General features: G+C 36.7%; 1 protein-coding gene across 2 annotated transcripts in view; it reads left to right on the plus strand.

Moving 5' to 3' along the window:
- The window catches only part of CAMSAP2 (calmodulin regulated spectrin associated protein family member 2), a 78,505-nt gene that overhangs the window by 31,953 nt on the left and 24,093 nt on the right, over window positions 1–22,459 (plus strand). Inside the window, exons 3-7 of one of the 2 annotated variants that reach the window (XM_054285636.1) lie at window positions 8,602–8,763; window positions 9,431–9,514; window positions 14,750–14,782; window positions 18,922–19,063; window positions 22,202–22,341. In XM_054285636.1, coding sequence (XP_054141611.1) covers window positions 8,602–8,763; window positions 9,431–9,514; window positions 14,750–14,782; window positions 18,922–19,063; window positions 22,202–22,341 — 561 coding nt within the window. The remainder of the gene's footprint in view (window positions 1–8,601; window positions 8,764–9,430; window positions 9,515–14,749; window positions 14,783–18,921; window positions 19,064–22,201; window positions 22,342–22,459) is intronic. The other variant, XM_054285637.1, reaches the window with a different exon arrangement.

Consider the following 22,459-nt stretch of genomic DNA (forward strand, 5'->3'; position numbering starts at 1 on the left):
TGTGCTGTGTTATGGTCTATAAATGTGGCATTCTTAAAAACCTTTGAAAAAAAAGCCAAATAACTCCTTTCCTTAATGTAATTGCCATTGCAGTAATGAATGTGATGACCTTATTTCTTTGCCCTTGTATGGTTAATAAAGAAACACCAAGGAAATTATCAGGAGCCTGTTCATATGCAAATGCAGGAAGATTTCATATTATGTTCTCACATAAAAATTGAAAGTATTTTTTTTCTTTTTGAAGATAGCATGTTGAAATGAACATGCATGTTTTGATTTCTTAAGCCAATATTTTGCTAGATTACCAAAGAAAGCTAAGCCTAACAAAGATTCTAAAGTTTAAAATAGATTTTTGTGTATCAGCAATTTAACAAAAACACAGAAGCTTTTTGGAGGTTGGACAGCTGTTTTGTAAATATATGGTTATATTTGACATGAGAGAATGAAGCTGTCCCTAGGTCTTGGATGCTTACATGTCAGAGGCATTAGGCCTCTTCAATACTACAATTTTTTTCTGTATCTAACGTGCTGAATAATACACATTTCCTCCATACGTTATAACAATACAAATTTGGACCAAGAAGGATGGTAACTCTCAAAAACAAAGATGATTTTTGCAACAAAACACCCCAAATATCTTGTTTATAACTGAAGTTGTTCTTAAAATGCCTTCCTGGAGAATTTAAGTCTGTATTTCCAGTTTTATATTGTGATCAGTGTCTCACCCAAGTTCCAGCTGGGAGGCACATTTCCTGAGGAAACTGAGTAGAATGTAGCAGTTAAAAACATACCCTGGCAGGCCAGCCCCAGAACTGTGTGGAATTCAGCTGGAGATTCCCAATGATAATTTGGCCCTACTTTGATCCTCATTTAGGTTGGGAAATAAGGGAAGAACTACAGATAACATCATCTCCTCTCTTGTAGAAAAGCAGTATTTTTTGTTTACCTTTTTTATAAGCATAATTATATTGAGTGTTCAGTTTCTGAAACAGATTAATTGAACAAACCAGTGTATTGTACTATTCATCACTGCAATTAAAGCATCATTAGTACTATATGCAGAAAAGCTCATTATTACAATTCAGTTCATCAGAAACCAAGGCTGTAGACTTGTTAAATGTTGAGAATTATGTGAAATATCGTGCTCTGTATTACTATAGGTGTTTTTTAGTAACTTACTATTGTAATATCTATTGATTGCATGCCTTTTATCAAATGGGCATTTTACATTCATTCAAGTCTTTAAACCTTCTAAGGATTGTGAGATAAAGGCTGTGAAATCAGTTACCTGGGCTAAAAAGCTGCCATTCAGAACAGGCTGTCAAACACATGAACTAACAGTGTGTGCTGTAAAGTTTCAGCAGCAGTCTGCTCTGACCCCAGACTGAGCTGAGGCTCAGGGAGGCTTTGCCACTGGGGCTTGCAGGATGCTGAGGCTCAGGGCTTCATGCACTGGAGAAGACATCCCTGTTTCCTTTTCCAGTCTCATCTCCATGGATTAATGCCCCAGCACTACACATTTTATTTTGGGGCCTCTGCTTCTTTCTCTATTTGCCAAACTTCCCCTCTTACGTACTTCTGTACAATAGAACCCAACCTGTCACCCAACCCTGAACCCTTCACACCAAGTTCTGTGGAAATCTGCCTTGTCTTGCCACTGCTCCTCCTTGTCCATGAGGCAGTGGTAGTTCTCCAGCACTCCTAGGGCTGGGTTCCTCCAGCAGATGTTCTGAGATGAATGTGAATGTGCTTTGATGCCTCCTGGTGAAAAGTGCCTCTGCAGGTGTTAGCTGAGCTGCCAGAGAAGTCAAACTGATGGTTTTAATGTCATTCCTATGCAGGTATGAGTGAGTCAGGCAGAGGGAACTACTTTTTTTTTTGATATATGGATAAGACAAAGCCTTGTTTTTCTTTTTCCCACTCTTGTGTTCTTCAAAGAGTAGCAGAGCTTACTGTGAAAATAAGAAATTCAGATTATATTTAATACAATTACTGCTTGTTCTTGGTTTGAACCAGCATAAGAGCAAGGAGACAATGTACATAAGTCATTTTTGTAAGAGATTTTTGAGTTGTTTTATCTGGACCGGATTTGACAATATGTTCTAAGAAAATCCCAAATTATCTGCAAAAACAAAGTTCTCTGGGAAATTTGATGCTCTTGCTATTTACTTGTTGAAATGTGTATAACTGTCTTACCAGTTATACTGTGTTACTTTCTTACTTTAATTTAAACTATCTAATTATCAGTATTTATCTTTAAAACTTGGAGTACTTAGCATACAGACACTGAAGTGCCTTTGTGGTTTTTCCCATTAGGCGCTTGCTTCTCCCAGTAAATAAGAACAGGCAACTTGCAATTGCTAAGTATATGTAAAAAATTCAAAGTAGGTCATGTGAAACTGTAGAATAAGTCAAAATTCAAATAATGAGATGAACACCATTTGCTGGTTCTTGATTCCAGTGTGTGTTGTGCAGGTACTTTGTTTCATTATGCCCTGGAGGAGGTCAAAGTCTTGCTTGGTTATGTTATCCAGAAAATATGGGAATCTGTGTTAGGTATTTAGTTAGGATTGAGTTAGTAAATCAAATATGAAGCTCCCTAATGAGCATTATGAGGAAATCTTAGGTCAAGCTTATAAGTGCTATCAAAATGCTTAACACAGACAATATCTGTACCTGAGAAATCCTGTTTATAGAAGTGAATTATGTTTCCTGTGCCAGATGTGTATAGTCATCCCAACAATGATTTTTTAATATATATGTTCATATAATAGGTTACTAAATTTTAAAAGTTAACCAAATAGAGAAGGCTATAAAAATACTGAAAGCAAAAACCATTCCTTCTGTGTTGCTGAACCTGTCTCAAGGAGCTTAGCATGACTCAGTAAAGCCTGTTCTTGCTGAGTAAGCATCCTGTGAGAGTCAAGCCCTTGTTCTTCGTGGCAATGCAGCAAGGAGGTAATTCAGCATGATCATTCCCTTGCAGGACAAGACTAACTAGACAGTTCAGCTTATTTTAGGGTTGTGCTAAGTACTGTGTGAGGCTAGAGAAGAATTGCATCAAAAAATCATCAAACAGAGCAGAACTGACTACTTCAGACTGCTCCATTTTGTTGGTTGAAATACTTTAGAACTTGTTTCCTTTTTAGTATCAAAATTGTCTTTGTTTTGTTGTAAAAATGATGGTCAAATGAAGTAATAACTTTGAAATTTGTAATAGAGTTATCACCTATTGGCTCTGCTCATTAATTCCCTCCTCACCTGCAGTATTTAGGCACTGGCCTGTACTTTCCCTGAGCTGGAATTCTGTGATTTTTAATTGAGACTTGAAGTTTAGATGATATCTCCCTGTGCCAGCAGATTGATTTGAGATTTGGATTATCTGGGGGAGGGTCTCTGGGAAAGGGGCCTGGAGGCTTAAGCTAGCCAGGCTCCCCAAACTGTTGTTCACAGAACCTGCAAGGAAGCTGGGTGCACAGATGTGGGTCAGAGTGGTGTGTAAGGAGATCCTGGCAGTGCTCTGGGCACAGCTTTCCTCTGTGTTTTAGCCCATACTCACCTGCTGTTACTCTCTTTCTTTTACCATGGATAGGAGCAAGTCTTGTTTTTACCTTTTCTCCTAAAGTATGTGTCCTACAGTGATTATTCCATCTATATTCTTGATAATCAGAGTAATTTTCATGAAGCCCTTGGAATTACTGTTTTTTAACTGGAATGTGAAAAGTACCTGGATCCAAAGCTCTGTTTTCAGAAGGCAGAAGAAGTTGGTTGCATGCTAACTACTAATGCAAGGGAGATATCAACTCTTTACATTTAGCTGGGAGAATTTTTATCTCTTTTGTTCTTTGCTTAAGTGCCTGATCCAGTTGAGGCAAACTCTTTCGTGAATTTAGCTAGAAATATATGTATTTGTTGTGCAATTTGTATTTCTGTTTACAAAAGCCAGCCTGTCAAAGATCAAATCTCTCCTCCAAAGCATAGTGAGTGTAGGGGACTTTTATTACAAGAAAAATCTCCAGGAAAGAGTGAATTAGTTATTTATTTCTATTTAGCATGAGGGTAACAATTATATCCTCTGTTTTCTTTCTTCCCCTTTCTTCAAATACTGTAGTGGGAAATGAGTTTGTCTATATTTTTCCTAAAGAGGGAGTTCAAAAGGGAGCTCCTGACCTGAGTATCATTTAGTGGAATATAAGAAATATCCTTAGTAGCAGGTAACAATGTAGGAGCTGTCTGTAATTTGTGGTATTTATCCATAAGTATCTGTGTGTACAGTATCATATACACCTTTTGCTTAGTGCACTTTTTAATGAAGTTGCTTTCATTTCTTCAATGGAGGTGAAGAAAGCTCTCTAATCAAATGTTAGGCAGACAGGAAAGCGTTAGCAGCCATGCTCAGAATAATTTTTCTTCTGCAGTTCAGTAAGCTTCTTATTGAACTATTTAGCAGTAGAATGAAAAGCTGTGGAACCTACATTACAGGGCAGAAACTAACCAGTAATTACATGAGATTGTTAAGATTAGTAAATTAAAACTCTTGTGTTCTTTGCAGGCTGTAGCTGGGGAAGACAAAAGCACATTTGTGTCTTGGAAAATAAAATACCTCTAAGAATCTAGCATTTTGTATTTTTAAATGTATTTTTTGTATTCTATTTAAGGCTTTATTACTTTGCACCATTGTATTAAAGCAATCAAGGGAAAAAATGGTTTTTAGAATTGGCATAAACCAAATCTCCACATAACACTTGCGGGAAAAATGCATTATTTCCTGTGTTGTTCACTGCTGCTGTGTTGATCTTGACTTTTTAAAAATATATTTCTCGAATGGTTTTGTATAATTTTGTTACCGTGTGGGGGGTTTTAAAATTCTTTCTCTAAAATGATTTTCTTTTTTGGAATTGTACATCTTTATTTATGCCTTGCTGCAATTCTGGGTGTAGGAGGAATGTGACAGCATGAAAATCCTGCTTGGGTTTTTTAGGCTGTGTATCTGAATGGTACCACCTCAGAGAAAATACCAAAAATTAATCTACTGCCTTTGTCCCAGTTGTCCTCTGCTCCTGGGCACTTCCTTCAGGCATCGTGTCCAGGTTTGTCTGGAGAAAGAGGACATTGCTGAGCGGCTGCTCCCGGTTTCTGCCCAGCTCAAAGTGGTTTCTGGTTCTCCCTCAGATATGAAATGTTGCCTCCTTGCATAGTTCACTTATAAATGCAGATCTGACTAGCAAAAGTGAACTTTCCCTCTTGATTTTTTTAGCTCTACCTAAAATATGCTGCTCAGTGAGAGAGCCAAAAAAAAAAAACCCAGAACATTTATTACTATCAACAGAATTTCTTAAAACTTGGGGTTTTTTTACAGAACTTCAGCAGTTATGTTGACAAAACCTGTATTTGGAAGAGTAGGATGCTATTTTTATAGTGCAGTTTTTAGTTTACTCTTTCTTATTGAGCACAGTGAATGATGATATGTAAAAGAATGCAGCTTGTCTGCTCTTCCCAGAATAAATGGAAGAAAACCAGTAGGGCTTTATGTGCAATTAAATAGTTTTATTGTTCTTTTTGTAATTCCTTTAAAAAGCAACACAGCAAATAAACCAAACTAAACAAACAGCTATTTTAGATACAAGTTATCCTATATGTTTATTTGGTTGCTTGCAATTTTCTAAGGGAATAAATCCATATATGTTACTAGTTTTAAATATTTTCAGTAGTAAAGAAACTATTTATAAAATCAAAAGTTTGATTTTTGCTAGCTAAAAAAATTAATTGTTTGTTTCTCAGGATATTATTCATTCTTCTTTTCATTATTTACTGGTTTTTAAAAGTCTTCTGAGTGTCCTGCCTGGATTATAAACAAAATAACTTGGAGTCACTTCTGAGACTGAAGATGCTTGTATTTGATTGCTTGTATGCAAGCAATAAAGATTGTAACATGGATCACAGTGTTGGTAAAAGTTTATTACACTTAGTTTTGATAGTACAAATTATTATCTAAGGTCATTCTTCCCTCTGTTTGTTTAAGTAGTTTGCACTTCATTAATGATTCACTAGAAGCATTGAAAATGAGACTCAGTTAACTAATTGTAAATAATTTACTTTTTATAATGTATTTATAATGTATCGAGCATATTGTCAGTTCTAACAACACTTCAGTGGCTTTCTCTCTCCACTGGCAATCCACTTAGTAGGATTTTCCAGGGGAAAACACTTTGTGTTTTTCAGAGAAGCTGTTGATCCAGCAGGGGAGGTGAAGGTTGCTAAGTTCCCTCAGGGGAGTTCAGTGCTGGTTTTTCCTGCAGGCTGGTCTCAGAGCACAGGTGTAGTAGCCAGGGCACTACTCATGGATCAACAGCTGGGCAGGAAGATGCTGCTTTCACACCTCTGGGAGCTCCCTTGGTTGTCAGAGCTCACATGGAAGGCAGTGTCCTTCCCACAGGCAGGGAGTCAAGGGTGGAAAGCATTCCCTTGTGCAGCAGGCAGTGTGATCAACCTTGATGCTCCTAGCAGTAGCATTCTCTATGAAGCACTCTTCTATCTGGCTGAAAAACACATTTCTGTGCACTACCTCCTCTTAAAAAGCAAATCCAGCATTTTCTTGCTGTTTTAATGTCTCCTTTTTATTTTTGGGGGAAGGCTCTGAAAGTAGCCCAAGGTTTTAACCCAGGTGCCATTCAGACTAGGCAAGCTGTAGCAAGGAGAGATTATTAGATCAGTGACCCCAGGTATCAGAGATGATCCACATCTTCCTTTGTTTGCTGTGTGTTGCATATGCTAAACTACCTTTCACCAATCTGCTGGGAGCTCCTACCAGAGCTGCATGGGTTTGTATGGCTGTCCCAGGCTCTGCAATCCCCCACAAGGACGATACTTGGTTTGTGTGATGCTTGATTTGGACCTCTCTCTGCACTGCACTGCTGGGCCAGCAGAGGAGCAGCTCCTACATCCCTGTAGAGCATTGCTGCTCTGCACCCTGGGCTGCAGGCTCCTCATGAGGCTGCACACCCTTTCCCTTCTGAAATACTTGGAGTGGCAAGATTCAGCTGCCCAGCACGTGCCCTCATTCACCTAGGAGCTTATATCAGTGTTTGTCCATAAAGGGCTGCAGATAAGCTCCTAAAGGCATAAAAGCAGTGGTGGAAGGAGTTTATTCAGTCCATCAGTGGTGGCAGCAGGAGGGAGGTGCTGATTCCTTGCCCAGCTGCGCTGCTGCTGGGAGCAGAGATGAACTCTGTGGCAGACAGGGCTCTCAGGCCATACCCAGGGTCCGGGCTTGTCCCACGAATGTTGGCTGTCAGCTTCAGTTTTGTGAATGTCTTATAACTGTAGTTTGCCTTCTTTGTGAAACAAAGCAATTTACCTGCTGTAAAAAAAAGCAGTACATGCTGCTGCCTGCTTCTGAGGTCAGCATGATCACTGTCATTGATGACACAAACACTAAGAGCAGCACAGAGTCTGGATCAGTTCCTTCTCCTGCTGGGAATTCTGGAATTAGTGATGTGCATGAGCTACCTTAACTGTGATGATTAGATAGCATATTGCTGTGTGACTCATGTTGTTCATTGCTGTTACCATGGCTGTTACAGCTACTTTGTGAGATGTTTATATGAATATTTTTTATAGTATTCAAATGGTGGTGTTAACAAGTGTTGGGGATCTTTGTGAGCTGGGTTTAAAGACAGTGTTTTAAAAATACTGTCTTTGGAAATTGTTCTGATCCATGGGAAATCTTGCTTAATACTTCGCTGTTTCTGTTTTTCTTATCATGAAGCAGAAGGAAATGTGTTTAGCTGTAGGCACTGCCTCTAAAAGCCACCATCATTTTGTTATTCAATCACAAGAATCTAGTGTAAATCCTTGTTATCCTTTTTTGTTTTGTTGTTATTGTGTTGGGTTTGGGGGGGGAATTCTTTGCTGATTTTGAACTATTACAAACTGTGAAACAGCCATTGTCTTTCAATATATAACCCCAGAAGAAATGTAGCTCCTCTTTTATACAGCAGATACATTATTTTAAACCTAGCTGTGGCACCTACCTTACATCTGTGTAACATAACTACTTTACTGGAAGAAAAAAGATGTTTTTCTATCATTTTGTTGGGTTTTTACTAAAGATTAGTATAATCACATCTTCTTCCTGGATTAAGACTTTAAATATAGATGAACTTTCACATATTAATGCAGCATTTTCATGACAATGAAGATGGTTTAGCAGTCCCCAAGTTCCAGCTTTTATTTGCAGTACAAATAACATTGATCAGGTTTGGTTTTGCTATGGTGACAAATTTAAAAGTTCTCTTTAGCTCTCTTAAAAGTGATGTGATGTTTGAATCATTCATTAAACTTCCTTATTCTGTTCACTTTTAATTCTTTAAGTTTGGTGGGTTTTTTTTACAGAAATTATTTTAATTTTCAATTTAATCTGTGTTCCCAAGTCTGTTATATATGTTTTAATTTGCTTTTCATTTAAAACTGACAACCAGACAGAAAATGTATAGCATTCACAGTTTTGGTCCTTCCATGCATGTGGCTATGTTCAGAAGCGGTGCATAAGAAAGATGTGTTGATTTGCAGCCTGATCAGTGTTGGTGTTTGTCACTGCAGAGTGCTCACTTGGCCATGATCGACACGCTCATGATGGCCTACACTGTGGAGATGATCAGCGTGGAGAAAGTCATCGCATGCACCCAGCAGTACTCAACCTTCTTCCAGCCTGCAGAGGTACCCTATGACATTGAGGATGCTGTCATGTACTGGATAAACAAGGTATGAGTGCTGGAAAAGCAAGCTGGGGTTTTCTTTGATATCTGTGTGATTCAATTAGAGATGAGAGGCCAGGATGTGTATTTGTGTATGTAGGTATATCGGGACTGTTCTGATACAGACTGTGCCTACACGTGCTGTTTATGGAATAGAAAAAGGAAAGCATGCAGAATAAGTTAAACATGTATGGACCAAATAAATGGGAAGCCTAAATTAATGCTGGGATATATACTACATGTGACATCTCAGGTGTCATTGTCATGTTGAGATGCCACAGTGCCTGCTCAAGGGTCTCTTTTTGGCTCTTTATAAGTTGTCATCTCATTGTGTACTTTGTCATGATTTAAACCCAAAGCTATTCTGTTTGTTTGAACACATCTTGCTTGAAGTGATCTACCTTCACTGCATAATCAAATCAGGTGACAAGGATACCCTGTTAATCAAATGTGACTGAGCATAATAAGGGACAGGTTATTTTGTACAATGTAGAGTTAACAGGCAGTGACCTTAGACTGCATCCAAGACTGACATTTGCTTCAGGGCTATAGTCTGAAATGTTTGGTTTATCTCTTTAGTTGTGTCTTCGTGATTTATAGACCTTTTGAAGAACATCTAATTTCTGTGACTTGTTTCTTAGAACAGACAACTAAATGAACTATTTTGTCTCTAGGTAAATGAGCATTTGAAAGACATCATGGAACAGGAACAAAAACTAAAAGAGCATCACAGTGCAGAATCTGCAGGAGGTCAAAAGGTAGGTGGAGGAGTTAAAATGTTTTAAGCAAGAATGAGCATTTATCTGTAAACAGACATTGAACTTTTCACTGCTTGTTAAAGAAAGCAAACTTGTAGTATTCATTTTGTTATTAGTTTATCACTTTCATGAAAATACACATTTAAAAATAAAACTAACAGAGTTGCACTTTTTATAGCCAGTTGTCCTTTCTGACAAATAAATCTTGGATAGCAGGGAAACATCTGTTACATTAGTGCTAAGGAATTTAAGAACAATGACTACTTTTGAGTGAATTAAAATCCCTGATAGCTCTGATATGAAAAAGACCAGAACTTTTTTTCATGGTTTTTAATAGGTTTTTTCCTTGTGTATTGCGTGAATGTCAAAAGAGAGATGTGTATGTGGTATAATGGGAAGGATTGCTCTGGCCATGATCCAAAATACTGGTTGATCACAGGTTTTATTACCTATAAAATAAAAATATGTTATGTTTGCTTCCCTTTCCTAACAGGATTTTTTTTCTTTTATTTACATAGCTCAGTAATCAAGTAGCATTATATGCCCATCCAAATACATAGGGATAGCAGACAGTTCCAGAGTATGTAAAATTCCTTGCTTCAGAAAGATCCTTTACCCTATTGTGATAGAACTATTACTGGAGGATTGGTAATCAGTCTGAACACCTTTGGTATTATCCCTGCCCATGAATGCAGAGCAGATTTCCAAGCTGCTGCAAGGCTGTAATCCTCCTTCCCAGCCTGGCCTGCTCTCACCTAAGCTGCTGCCTCCTTTTCAGTGCCACTCTGAGGGGGTGGCAGGTTACCAGCCTGGATTCAATGCTCAGCTTCAAAAAACATGAGGTAGTGAAGATCTTTGCCTTTGTAGGGTTTTTTAATGTGAGGAATGCCAATGAAGGCTAACGTGACTCAGCAAAAGAAATGGTGGTTGTTACAATAATAGTGTGACCCTGGTGCATATACCCTGCCATGGAAAACCTTAACTGTGTTCAGTAGTGATAGTAGCATAGAAATCTGGAGAATAAGATGTCCTTGGCAAGTTCATTTCTCAAATTTAGATAAAATAAAGTAAACAGAGGCCAGAGAGATAACCTGTGTTCCTCTGTCCTCTAGTGGTTTTTCTTTTTCCCGAAAATAATAGTAGGATGTTTTATGTGGTTTATAGGTCACTTGGAAGGATGAGAGCAATTTTGAAAATCAAAACTGCATGAGAGTCTTAGTATGATAAACAAATATATATCAAAGTGAAAACTATTATCAGACCAATTCCATAAAATTATCTGTTTTTTAAAAATATAGTAATATTTATTTTCACTTATAGTTTGCAACTAATATTAGGAGTAAAAGGATAAAATTTTTAGTTTATAGTTTATCTTCACTGTCAACATTTTGAAATCAATTTTTGAAAGATTTATATATTCTGTAACTGATCCCATAAATAGACTTAGGGGAATAACACATTTACCTGAAAACTGGTATTGTGGTGTTTTGGATGAATTGTGAAGCTGTAACAGAATAGAAGAACCAGGTTTTGTTGGCCAAGGTACAAATGCATTGGCAAAATAACAAAATGAAACAGTTGCCCAGTCACAGATAAATGTATATTTAAAGCCCTCTCTTCTGTACACTGAATTTTGATACTATTCCTCCAGGTATATGTTATGTTTTTTGTCTCACTAGGGAATCAGCTGCATAAATTACTTTGTCAAGGAAGATATTCTGTGCTTGGGGGCTGTATTAGCATGAGGATTATTTAACTCCAGGTTTTCTTTGAGAACCTGTTCAACTGATGGTTAATCTACTGCTCTGGTATCTCAGCTTTTCTTTTAGTCATATGTCTCACAGTATTTTCCAGGTTTCCACTTACTCTTCCTAAAGGTAATGGTCACTGCATGCATGCCAACATCTGAGGTTTAGAAACCCGTGAAACACCCGAAATAAACCCTGAATTTCTTAACTGAGGATTGTACTGAATGCTGGCTTTACAAGGAAAACTAATGCAGATGCATTGGATGAGTCCATTGCATGCAATCAAATTTAAATTCTGAATGCCCCTTCTGCTGATTAGAGATGGCCAAGCAAACATGGGAAGAATACATAATTTTAGTCAACAGGGAAGGCTCTTCTTTATGTTTAATATCTGGCCAAGAAGCAAGAAAATTAGGTACCTATAAGCTGAAACAAAGTTAACATGTAATTTTAAAATAATTTCATAATTTCCTACAGTTACACATTTGTAAATTAATCAGTTGTGAAAAATAATTGAGTTGCCCTCAAGCCTGCCAAACTGTGTTACTGTGTTGTTACAGAACTGTGGTGAATCTTTTCAACAAAGAGTAAATTTCAACATTTACAAAAGGTTTAAACATCAAATACAGATTATTGGATACTCCAAGATATACCTGTTTTCTATGTCTGGATAGATAAAATCAGTATTAACAGATTATGAGGTTGCTTTTGTTTTCTTTCCCTGTCTTCTGCTACTAGCTGTCTGTAGAAGATAAGAGAGGAAGGAGTGTGTATGATTTTTAGTTCCAGGTAGTCCTCTGTGGACCTTGATCAGCTGGTGATTTGTGGTAACCTCATCTTTTTCTGGTAGAGTCTCTGCATCTCTTTTCAGAATTAGGATTTCAAGTTTTGTAGTAAATAGCTTTGATTTTCAGGCTTCCACTGAATAATATGTAGTGAATGTACAGTTGCACTGGTTAAATTGCTGGTTTTCAGTGTAGTTGGAGCTTTCCCAAAAACATGTTGTTCTTCTGTCTGCTTCTGTGGTTTAGACTGAATCTGTCTTAACAGATTTAAGTCAAATGCAAATCCTGTGAGAGAAACAAATGTAAATTCATTTAAGTACCTGAATTCTTCAAACTTTCTGTAAGATCAGTTTAAACAGTGCAACCTCTTGTGAAGGTAAAACACTAACACTGTAGTTCCACTTTCTGCTAGAATTAAATGTTTCATAAATCCACACTGCTACCAAAAGCTAACCTGTCAAGAAGAAAAGTTTGCAGCAGAATCAGCTTCTTGATCCAATCAGTGCACAGCTGCATGAGCACAAATGATGGTGCAAGGAAGAAAGCAGAAACAAGCAGTTCATGAAAAGCATGACTATTGTGTTTTGGCACCATAAGATGAGTTTATGTGGAAATAAATTTATCATAGCCGTGTTTCAAACTTTTTGTTAGGGGTGATAAATCATAGTGTAAAACCATAGGCTCTCAACCTGAGGGACAATTTTGTTCTTTCAGCTTTTTTTTTTTTTTTTTTTTTTTTTGGTTGGTTGTTTTGTGGGATTTTATTTTGGTTTTGTTGTTGGTGTTTTAAACATTGGGAAGAAGTCAGCCAGGATTCTCTACTTAGTTTGTTTCATAGTGACTGATTCTTGTGAAGTTCCAGGGCAAAAAAGTTTATTCTTGCTGATCTGAAGTGACAGTTCAACAAGCACTGAATTCCCAGGTTGTCAAAGAGACTTCAGCTTTTCTTTCATCTCTTTTCCTTTATGTGGCCTTAGAAAATGTATACTTATAAATCTTATGGTATGTTTGAATTTAAATTTTAAAAGTCTTTTACCCCTTTGAAGCATATTCATAGTCATCTCAATCATGGTTTCAATCAGGTGAATAAATAAAAATATATATTGGATTACTAGTTTGAGGTGGTACTGTTAGGGAGATCTAGTCTTTGGAATTGAAACAAATGTGTGCTTTTTTCCAAAGAGTACTTCTTCACCCTAGCATTACATAGACATGGGTAGAGTTTTTGAGTTCCAGGTCGGAAATACACTGCACTTTGATAAATGCAACAACAATGTTCCTGTCAGTGTTAAATAGAATAAAAGGCAGCCTAGGTCTGATCTCAGCCAGTTTAGCCAAAAGCTTGCTTTGTAATAGGTTTTAGGATTCCTGATTGTAGTTGAAAATTAAGATAATTTGTTTTGAAATTTCCATGGTTTTCCATACACTGACTATTTTTCAGTGAGATTAAGAGAAGCTGAATCCTGTGTAAAGGGTATAACAGAAATGTCCAGAGCCACACACTGACATGCATCTTGTAGTTGATTTCTTCTAAGTGCCTTTGGGATTCTTTCCTGCTGCAATCCAGTGAAATGGAGGAGAGGGATGTTGAGAATAGCTGTGTTACTGCTGCACACTCATTAGTGCACAAGAGCTTTTTTCCATAAAAGCTCTCTATCATTACTAGTTGTCTTCAAGGTTTTGTAGAAGCACAGTATTTTAACAATAAAATAATAAAATAATTAGGTTCCATAGCAGTTTGTTCCATGGTAGTTTTAAACCGCATTTTTACTATTTCCAGAAAATATTTATCTTCATTAAAAACAAAATAGATTGTTTCCTGCACTTTGGTAGTGGTTTTGATTTTTTTTATTTTTCTACAATGAAATTGATGGAGTGGTGACATTTTCTGTGTGTATTTATAGTACTGGTACATAATATTTTTATTCTTAATACTAGAAGTATTATGCCAGAGTAGAAAAAATCAGTGTGCTTCAGATTAGTATTTTTCTGGTTGTGTAGGAGTTTAGAGGTTTATGTATTAGTTCTGATAATTCCTCTGCCAGTAGTCAAAACTCCATCTACATTTCAGGTCATTGCACATCATGCAGCTGATGCTAATGTGATTTGTCATTGTAAAAATATAACTGCCTGTACCTCTTGTTGTCCTGAAAACTGTCATATGATTGTTTAAAAATATTGTTGAATGTTACTGTTTGGCTTGAAGAAACTAACACAAGCTTCACTGCAGTTGGGTGTACTGTACTACAGTGTGTTTATCCCCTTTTTCATTGCTTTAGCTTCCCTGCTTCCCCATGTGTGCTGCTGGAGTTCATTTTGATACTTGTGATATCATGACTTCAAGTCTCAAATGAATTCTTCAGTCGGATTGCATATGTAGAGTACAATTAGATGTGTGAAAGCATTTCATAAAACTGCATTGATCTGACAATCTTAGCTGTTCACATGGGAAAATTATAATGTTGATCTACAAAGAGTCCAGACATATTTCTCCAGTGTTATTGCTGCTAATTAGCTCAATATGCAGAGGTTACAGTGCACTTATGCTTGCCATTAAATTACAACTCACTGTTATACAAAACTGAGAATGTTAAAGAAAATTGCTTTATAAAAGTAATTTATGAAATCTGATAAAATGTTCCTTTTTTTTTTTTTCCTTTGCTTTTTGCTTTTATCCTTTTTTCCTACTGCTTCCTCTGAAGTCTCCTACCAAATGGTTTTGGAAACTGGTTCCTGTAAGTTTGCCCAACTGCTTCACTTTGATCGAATTGCTTATTTTGGGAATGGCTTTGTCCATGTCATGCTGGTCTAATCATTCATTTCATTTATCTGTGTGAGATAATTTTATAAGAGATTGCCTTGCAAGGAGTGCATACCTGCAGAAGCCTGTTTTGCAACGTAATCTGTGCAAAAGAAATGTGAGATATGATGCTGGATAAGGAATTACTTTTCAAGCAGTCAATGGGTTTGTACAAGGCAGTGCTACCTGTTATTAACTCATGTCCAATAAACATTTATAAATTACTTTTTCATAAACTTTCAGTAAACACATGCTATTTGATATCAGTTGTCTTCTCAAAAGAGACTTGCAGAAGTAGCTTTTGATTGTTGATGCTACATGCAAGCTGAAATCTTATTTATTCTAAGCATAAGCAATCATTACACCATTCAGCTAGAATTCCCCATTTTTTCAGCTGATTTAAGACTGCTGTTAATTTCTCCCCACACAAAATGACCCAAAGCAGCCTACTTTTAGTGAAACTATAATTTCACTAAAAGTAATAAAAAATACTTTTGCATATCTGCAGCAATATAAAGTTTGTTTTCTCTGTGCTGTGTCACCTTGAGGCTATCATTACTTTCCTCTATCATGTAGGAATTCACACTTGATGTGCATTCAGGTTGTTTATTTGGCTAGGTTTGGCTGGGAACAGTTCTTAAGGTATATGCAGAATTGCATACTTCTGATCTGAGTTCCAAAGAACTAATTCCCATCTATCATTGCTCTAAAGATTACCAAATAATTGATCTAGCTGTCCCTCAGGTGTTTGTTGCCATAACTAATGAAACACTGTTCTTACATTGCAAAAGAAATTGAAAATAACAAGGCAGTTGCATGTAGGCAACAAGAAAAATTACTCTGTGTCTGGAAAAGTAATTTAAAGGTCCTGTCTCCAGCAGGCTGAGCAGTGTTCAGACTCCTGACAGTCTCTGTAAAGGTATCTATTACAGTTGTGACACACACACAGATACTCTGCTCTTCACAGTACAGCCCATTAATTTTGTTTTTGAGTTAAGGGAGTATAATTGGAGGGAATAATGCAGAAAAAAATATCAGATGGACCATGATATCACAAATTTTTTTCTTATTTTGTCAAAGTAAGGCTACTTGAAAACAGTTTCAAAATGTCCGTGTTCTGTTTTTGTCTGTGGTGTTGGTTTTACTAGTGAGTATCTTCCTTTGCATAAAAATGATATTCAACTCTAAAATGCTCCATTTGTTGAGAAGCTAACTCCAGTTTGCCTGCCAGTTATCTGTAAACAACTTGAATTAGTGATATTTATGTTACTTTGTGTTGTTAGCTCAGTAGAGATGCAGTTAAACCCCAAGTGCTACTGATAAGACTCAGGCTGCTCTATCACTTGAGCCACTCTTCTGTCTCTCCCCTTTAGAGCAGAGCACATTTCACAGTAACAGATATTCCCGAGCATAGAGGCAGCTAAAAACTCTGATAAGTACATTTATAACATGTTATCTACTGTATAGTAAATATGTAAGAGCATTCATTCTTAATGATTAGCTCTGAATACACACAAGCACTTATGAGAGAGTAGCTGGTGTGCTGTTCTTTAACTGACCTTGTTTCTAGGCAAGTGTCTTGACCACACCTAGACTAGGTTAAGTGAAATAAGCTCAAAGATGCTAAATCAGAATGATTTAGGATCTCAGAAACAAGATGCCTGTATTAGCATTTATGTTTCAATTGACTCTAGAGCTTTATAATGTAGAAGTTCATCTTTTGTATTATTGCATATATATATATATATATATGTATGTATTTAGTAGCAAACACTGCAGCTGATGAGAAGAGTTTCTTCAAATGGAAGTTTATTTAAAATGCAGTGCAATTACAGAGTCTTTCATTTTTTCAGTATAATTTCTTTTATCTTTTCAATCAAAATGAAACATGATGCCTGCTATACAGTAATGAACCTAGCAGATCAGGTTATATGAGTGTATCTTTCCTGAAGTAATGTGCCTGGCATTCTCTACAGTGACTTAAATCCTCTATGTCCACTTCAAAGATATGACACAGTTTCTAGCATGGGTGGGCACTGTTCATGAGGCCAGTGAAGGCATCATCAAAGTGCAGTGTACTTTTTCACAGGATTTACTGTGCAGCACCACTAGATTGTCAGTTTCAAATATTTTTGAATACTCCATTAAAAGATACTATTCAAAAGAATTTATGAATTAAACAGAGCTTGTAGAATCATGATGTTCAGTCCATCTATACCTGTATCTGTTACTATTATTGATGCTTAATCATAATTGAATTGTGGTATTTCATAGACTTAATTTCAGTCATGTTGGGGAGGACATACATGGACATAGTAAGATGGAATTTGAAACTTAGAGCTTTTTCATCATAGTGGGTCACTGGATTGCCATACAGTGAGAGAGATTAAACTTTCACTGCAATTATAATTGACCTATTTCATTATATATACTAGGGAGTATTAAGAACATGAAGAAAAGAATATGAATAATGCATAACAGGAACATGATTTTTGTTTGGTGTTAATGTTTCCTCTAGCACACAGAAATGGGATTTTCATTTTTATAAAGCATATTTGGCACACAAATGCAACTACACTAAAAGCATGAAATAACAACTAAGTCTCAGGGGGTTTTTTAAATATTAATTGGTTGAGGTATAAGTTCTCTGGGCCAAGCACAAGCCCTTTATTTTTCTAGAACTGATGTGGCTGCTGTTGCCAGACCAGGCTTTTAGTTCTTAGGCCAGTTAGAGGACACTGACATTCACTAAAATAATGCCATGTGATCCTTGACAGAAATCCAGTGACAGTAAGTACAGCCCTCAGGGTTAGTCTGTGGTTCCACAGACCTTTTTGCATGCACAGTTGGCCTAAACAATTCCTGCCCCTCCATAAAACCTCCATCCCTGCTCATGCCCCCATTCAGTGCAGAAACACAGGAGGAGGGACTTGCTGTAGCTGGGGCAATGGTTTGGGTACAGTCCCATCAGTAATTGCTCCAGCACAGCCAAAAGGAGGAGAGTGGGAGGTAAGAACAGTCAGTTTTAGCCTTGCCATGAAGAGTGATTTCCACAAAGACTTCTGAGAGTCCCTGCAGGGAGACTTGCAGCTCAGTGGGTATAGATGCATTTAAATAGCATAAGATTAACTCAGAAACACTCTGCTGCTTGTAGGTGGTTCTGTGGTGTGAGTACAGCAGTAACCCTTCACTACTGTTTTAAAAAGGTCTTGGTAAATAATACTAACAAATTAAAGTCTATGCCACTTTCTTCCACCTCTGTTTGTTTTCCCAGGAAGAAGTGAAAAAAAATAGGAATGGTGTTAAGTCCATTTTTTCAGTAAGCCCTCCTCTCTTACCACAAAAAACACCCACAACCCATTGAAAATATATTCACTGCAGATAAATGCCATATCAACATTCTAACCCAAGGATCTCTTTATATGCTGACTGGATTTTTGAAATATTTCTATTTATTACTGGGTCACTGCATGGTCATAACTGTTGACCATTAATATTTCTCTATGTTGATGACTGCTTACACATGCTAGTAATAAAAATGGAGTTGATCAAATGCAGATTTTCTTGTTTCTGAATTTGTCATTAAGTCAGTTGTATGAATAGGATTTTGAGCAAGATACTTAGGTGTGTTAACTTCAGGGTCATGTGACTTGCCAGTAAACTGAAGTTGCAGTAGCTGAGGACTGGTCTCACTGTGTTTGCACACAGATCATTTTTATTGTATAATAATGACTGTTAAATTTTAATTAAGGTATAGAATGTTATTTAGTTTAGTGTGCTATAGAGAGATCATCAAAACTTGGTAGTTTTGAAGGCTAAGCTCAGTATTAGCATTGTTCCTTTCCTCTTGGATATTATTAAGATAATTATTAGATATTAGAATATTAGATACTATATTATCCTGTTCAAAATGTAGCATGGCATGAATAGTTGTAGGAAATAGAATACTGAGAATATTCAGCTATTTCTTGAATACTGCTTTTTCACTAACAGTGTAAAACCTACAGTATGACTCTGTTTCTTCATATGTGTCAGAGCCTTTGTTTCTCTGAGTGTGTCCATTTCACATTGCAGGCTCGTTACCGGAAGGAGCAGACGTTGCTGAAGCAGCTGCCCTGCATTCCCTTGGTGGAGAATCTGCTGAAGGATGGTACAGATGGCTGTGCTCTGGCAGCCCTCATCCACTTCTACTGCCCAGATATCATTAAACTGGAGGGTATGTCTGGCCTGTCTCTCAACTTGTATACATGGCCATAAAAGTTTAAATGTTTGTGTTGGGAGCTGTGTGAAGGAAGGTGCTTAGATGCAGTATACAGCAGGCATAATTTGAATATAGTAGATTTAATATAAACTTTGTGCCCATTTCTTTTTACATTTAAATAAAAGGAGCCCAGATGTCCTTCCCTGGTGCGCTTGCTTTTATATTGCCACACTAAAATAAACATACTTGAAACTACCTGCAAAACTCTTATTCTTGAAGCTGCATAAGTGCTTTTTGTGCATCTGAGCAGTTATAGATATAAAACTTAGAGAAGCTTAGAGCTGGGCTCTGCACAGCTTCACTGCATGGCAAATAGTTGCTCTGTATTCTGGGCTTTTTGTTCATTTGAGACCTATCTGAATCATTTATAGAGTAACCAAAAATGTATAGTGTAGAATGTATTGCTGTCATGCTGTTCTATAATAGCAATTGTCTGTGATGATGAGCAGCTTCATCTCATTCTTTTGCTCAGAAGCTTGGTAAAGTTATACCTTCCTCTTGGCAACTAAGAGCTGTAGAATGTCTTGGCAGCTAACACCCATCATTTTCTGCCTGTGTTCTTTCTATGATACCTTTGATGTCGTGGGAACACTTAGACAGAAACATCCTGAGAAATTCAGGAATATGAAGAAGGCTTTAGAGCTTGCTAAGGACTGAAATCTGGAATTCATATTCACAACCACTTTATAGGGAGCTTTCAGCACAGGAGGCATTGAAGATGAAAGGCACAATGATGCATTCATTCACCTTTCTTCTGCAGCTTGAGAATTTTGATAAATAGAACTTACAATTTACATAAATATTGCAGCCAAATGCATACTATCATATGAGATTAGGGAAGAGTTAGAACTTGGGTGGGATTGACTATGGTAACACCTGGTGCCTCTGTCCTGTTCCAGCATGGCTGAGATCCCAGACACTCTGAAAGGCCTTGTGTGCCTTGCCTGACCAGCACCTTCCTCCAGCATCTGCCTTTGAGCAGGGCAAGGCACATGTCAGCTTTGGAACTTCAGTTTTAATATTCTTTTAGGTGTCCTGACATCATCTTCCCTAAAGATACAAATGTGCATGTCATTGTCTCAGAAGTAAATTCAAAGGGACTCCAAAGCAACTGGAAACACTTTAATAAGATTTTGCTCATCTTCCCTGTACTTAGGTAATACAGTTTTTGATGCATGTTGAATTTTACTGAAATTTGGTTCTGTACTGAAACTGAAGAAGGCAGGTAATAAAAATACATATGCAAAAATGCCTAAAAATGCATTAACAAAAAAGAAAATGGTATTCTAGGGTTCTCTGTAGTCTGAAATAGATAAATTCTTCTCATTAAGTCTTCATTTCACTTTCAAATCTAGGTTTCCTTGAAGGAATACAGAACTAGAAAGGACTCCCACTGAGTCATGAAGTTGACTATTGTACAAAATTATATAATCCCTTTCTTGAATTTATCTTGTTTTATCTTAAAACTGCCAAACTGTTTAAAATCTGTACTCTTCTTACCCACTGTTCCTTTTTTTAACATGATTTTAAATTTCATTCTTGGTTTTTACCAAGCTATTCTTGGTTTTTACATAACCTGTCTTATGTGTCTTTGTTGTTCCTGCAGCAGTATCCTTTGGTTTGAATAGTTTCTAATCTGATGTTCACATTTTTGATTTGTTTTCTTCCTCTTGTTTTAGCCCAGGCTACTGAACCAAGCCTTTTCATCCTCCCTTGCTAAAGTGGATTTCCATTCTCACTGTTATCCTCAATAGTCTTCCTCTGCAGCTTGTCTAGTTTGGGTTTACTGTTCTTGACTGTAAAGGGTTGTAATCATACAGAAAAATCCAGACTGACATCCCATTCCTGCTTTGTTTAGTGCTCCTCTGTCACTGCTGGAAATGAATTTTCTGATAGGTTTTAGCATCAGGTTTGTTTTTTCCATAGCTGCATGATGCCAAAGGCACACACTGGCTAATATGTGATATGTAATATGTGCTAACTCCCTGCTCCATATCACCTTCAGTCAGTGAATCACATTAGAATTTTATTAGATTCAAATGTATGACTTCACATTAATCTCATTTCAGTCAGTTTAGTCAAACATTTTTTCCTATTGATCATCATCTGTGGATTTGGAATTATGGACAATGTCTGATTTTCTTCAGGGTGGGAGTCCTTATCCTGCTGGGATCCCCTTATCCTGCTGGGATCAAAGTAGATTTCTTTTATGAAGAAACCTTTTATCCTTAACAATTCAAAATTTATATGTAGAGTTCTGTCATACATTGCTGCTTTAGCAATAAAATCTGATGCATTCTCTGGAAGTATATTTAATTCTTTTCTTCAGTCCTTTTTTTTTAAGAGGACTGTCTTTTTTTCATGGGACTTATTATTCCAAGCAGCAATTATAAAAAGACAACAGAGAGTATCTGGGCTTAAATACTAGTCAGAGAATACTACACAAGTGTAACTACACAAGTGTGCTCACAACCACCGCTTCTTTGTCTTTAAATAGCACTTTCAGAGAGTGATAATTTATATAACAGCCTTCAGCTCCTTGGAAAATCTCATCTCAAACATCTCAATCCACAAACATGAATACCTAAGACCAGGCTGGCTTTTTGTGAAGATTCAGGCTTATTGATGCTAAAATGTGTTCTTGTTTAAAGACAAAGAACTAATATGTACAGAGAAATGTATGCAAAAACGTGCCTATTTCTTACTGCCTTTGTTTTATAGAAAACATAATTGTAAAAAAAAAATTATATTAATGATTAGATGTATTTTTTCATTACATGGAAATAGTTGGGTTGAGAGAATAACTTACATTTTCACAAAAGGCAAAACAGAAACAAATTAACTTCCCAACAGTGAAAAACAAAATTTAGATTTTTTTGTAAAAATTAATATTTAGAAATTCAAAGATAAAATGTAAATTAATAATTTCTTTCATTTCTGAATAAGAAAAATAAAAGTCTCTGGTGGGGAGGAATGGGGCAGAAATTATATCTGAAATTATTCAGTAAATGCTCCTGAATCAGTAAAAGCCAAAATGCAATTTTTTGGAATTTGGAGTTGTATCTAATCTTTGCTTATTTTCTTCCTTTTTAGATATTTGTTTGAAAGATACAATGTCTTTGGCTGACAGCCTGTATAATCTACAGCTGATCCAAGAATTTTGTCAGGAATACCTCAACCAGTGTTGCCATTTCAGTCTTGAGGATATGCTCTATGCAGCTTCTTCAATAAAGGTAAAAATAAAACACTTAAACAAAAATGCAAGCAACTATTTTGTTAGTCTTGATATGTTTAGTCTTTTACTAAACTAGACTTTTAGTCTGCTGCTGTATGGCTTCTCTTGTGACATAG

The sequence above is a fragment of the Melozone crissalis genome, unplaced genomic scaffold (assembly GCF_028551555.1).
Source record: "Melozone crissalis strain CALT ecotype California unplaced genomic scaffold, PUWL_Pcris_2 ptg000045l_1, whole genome shotgun sequence".
Lineage (NCBI taxonomy): Eukaryota > Metazoa > Chordata > Aves > Passeriformes > Passerellidae > Melozone > Melozone crissalis.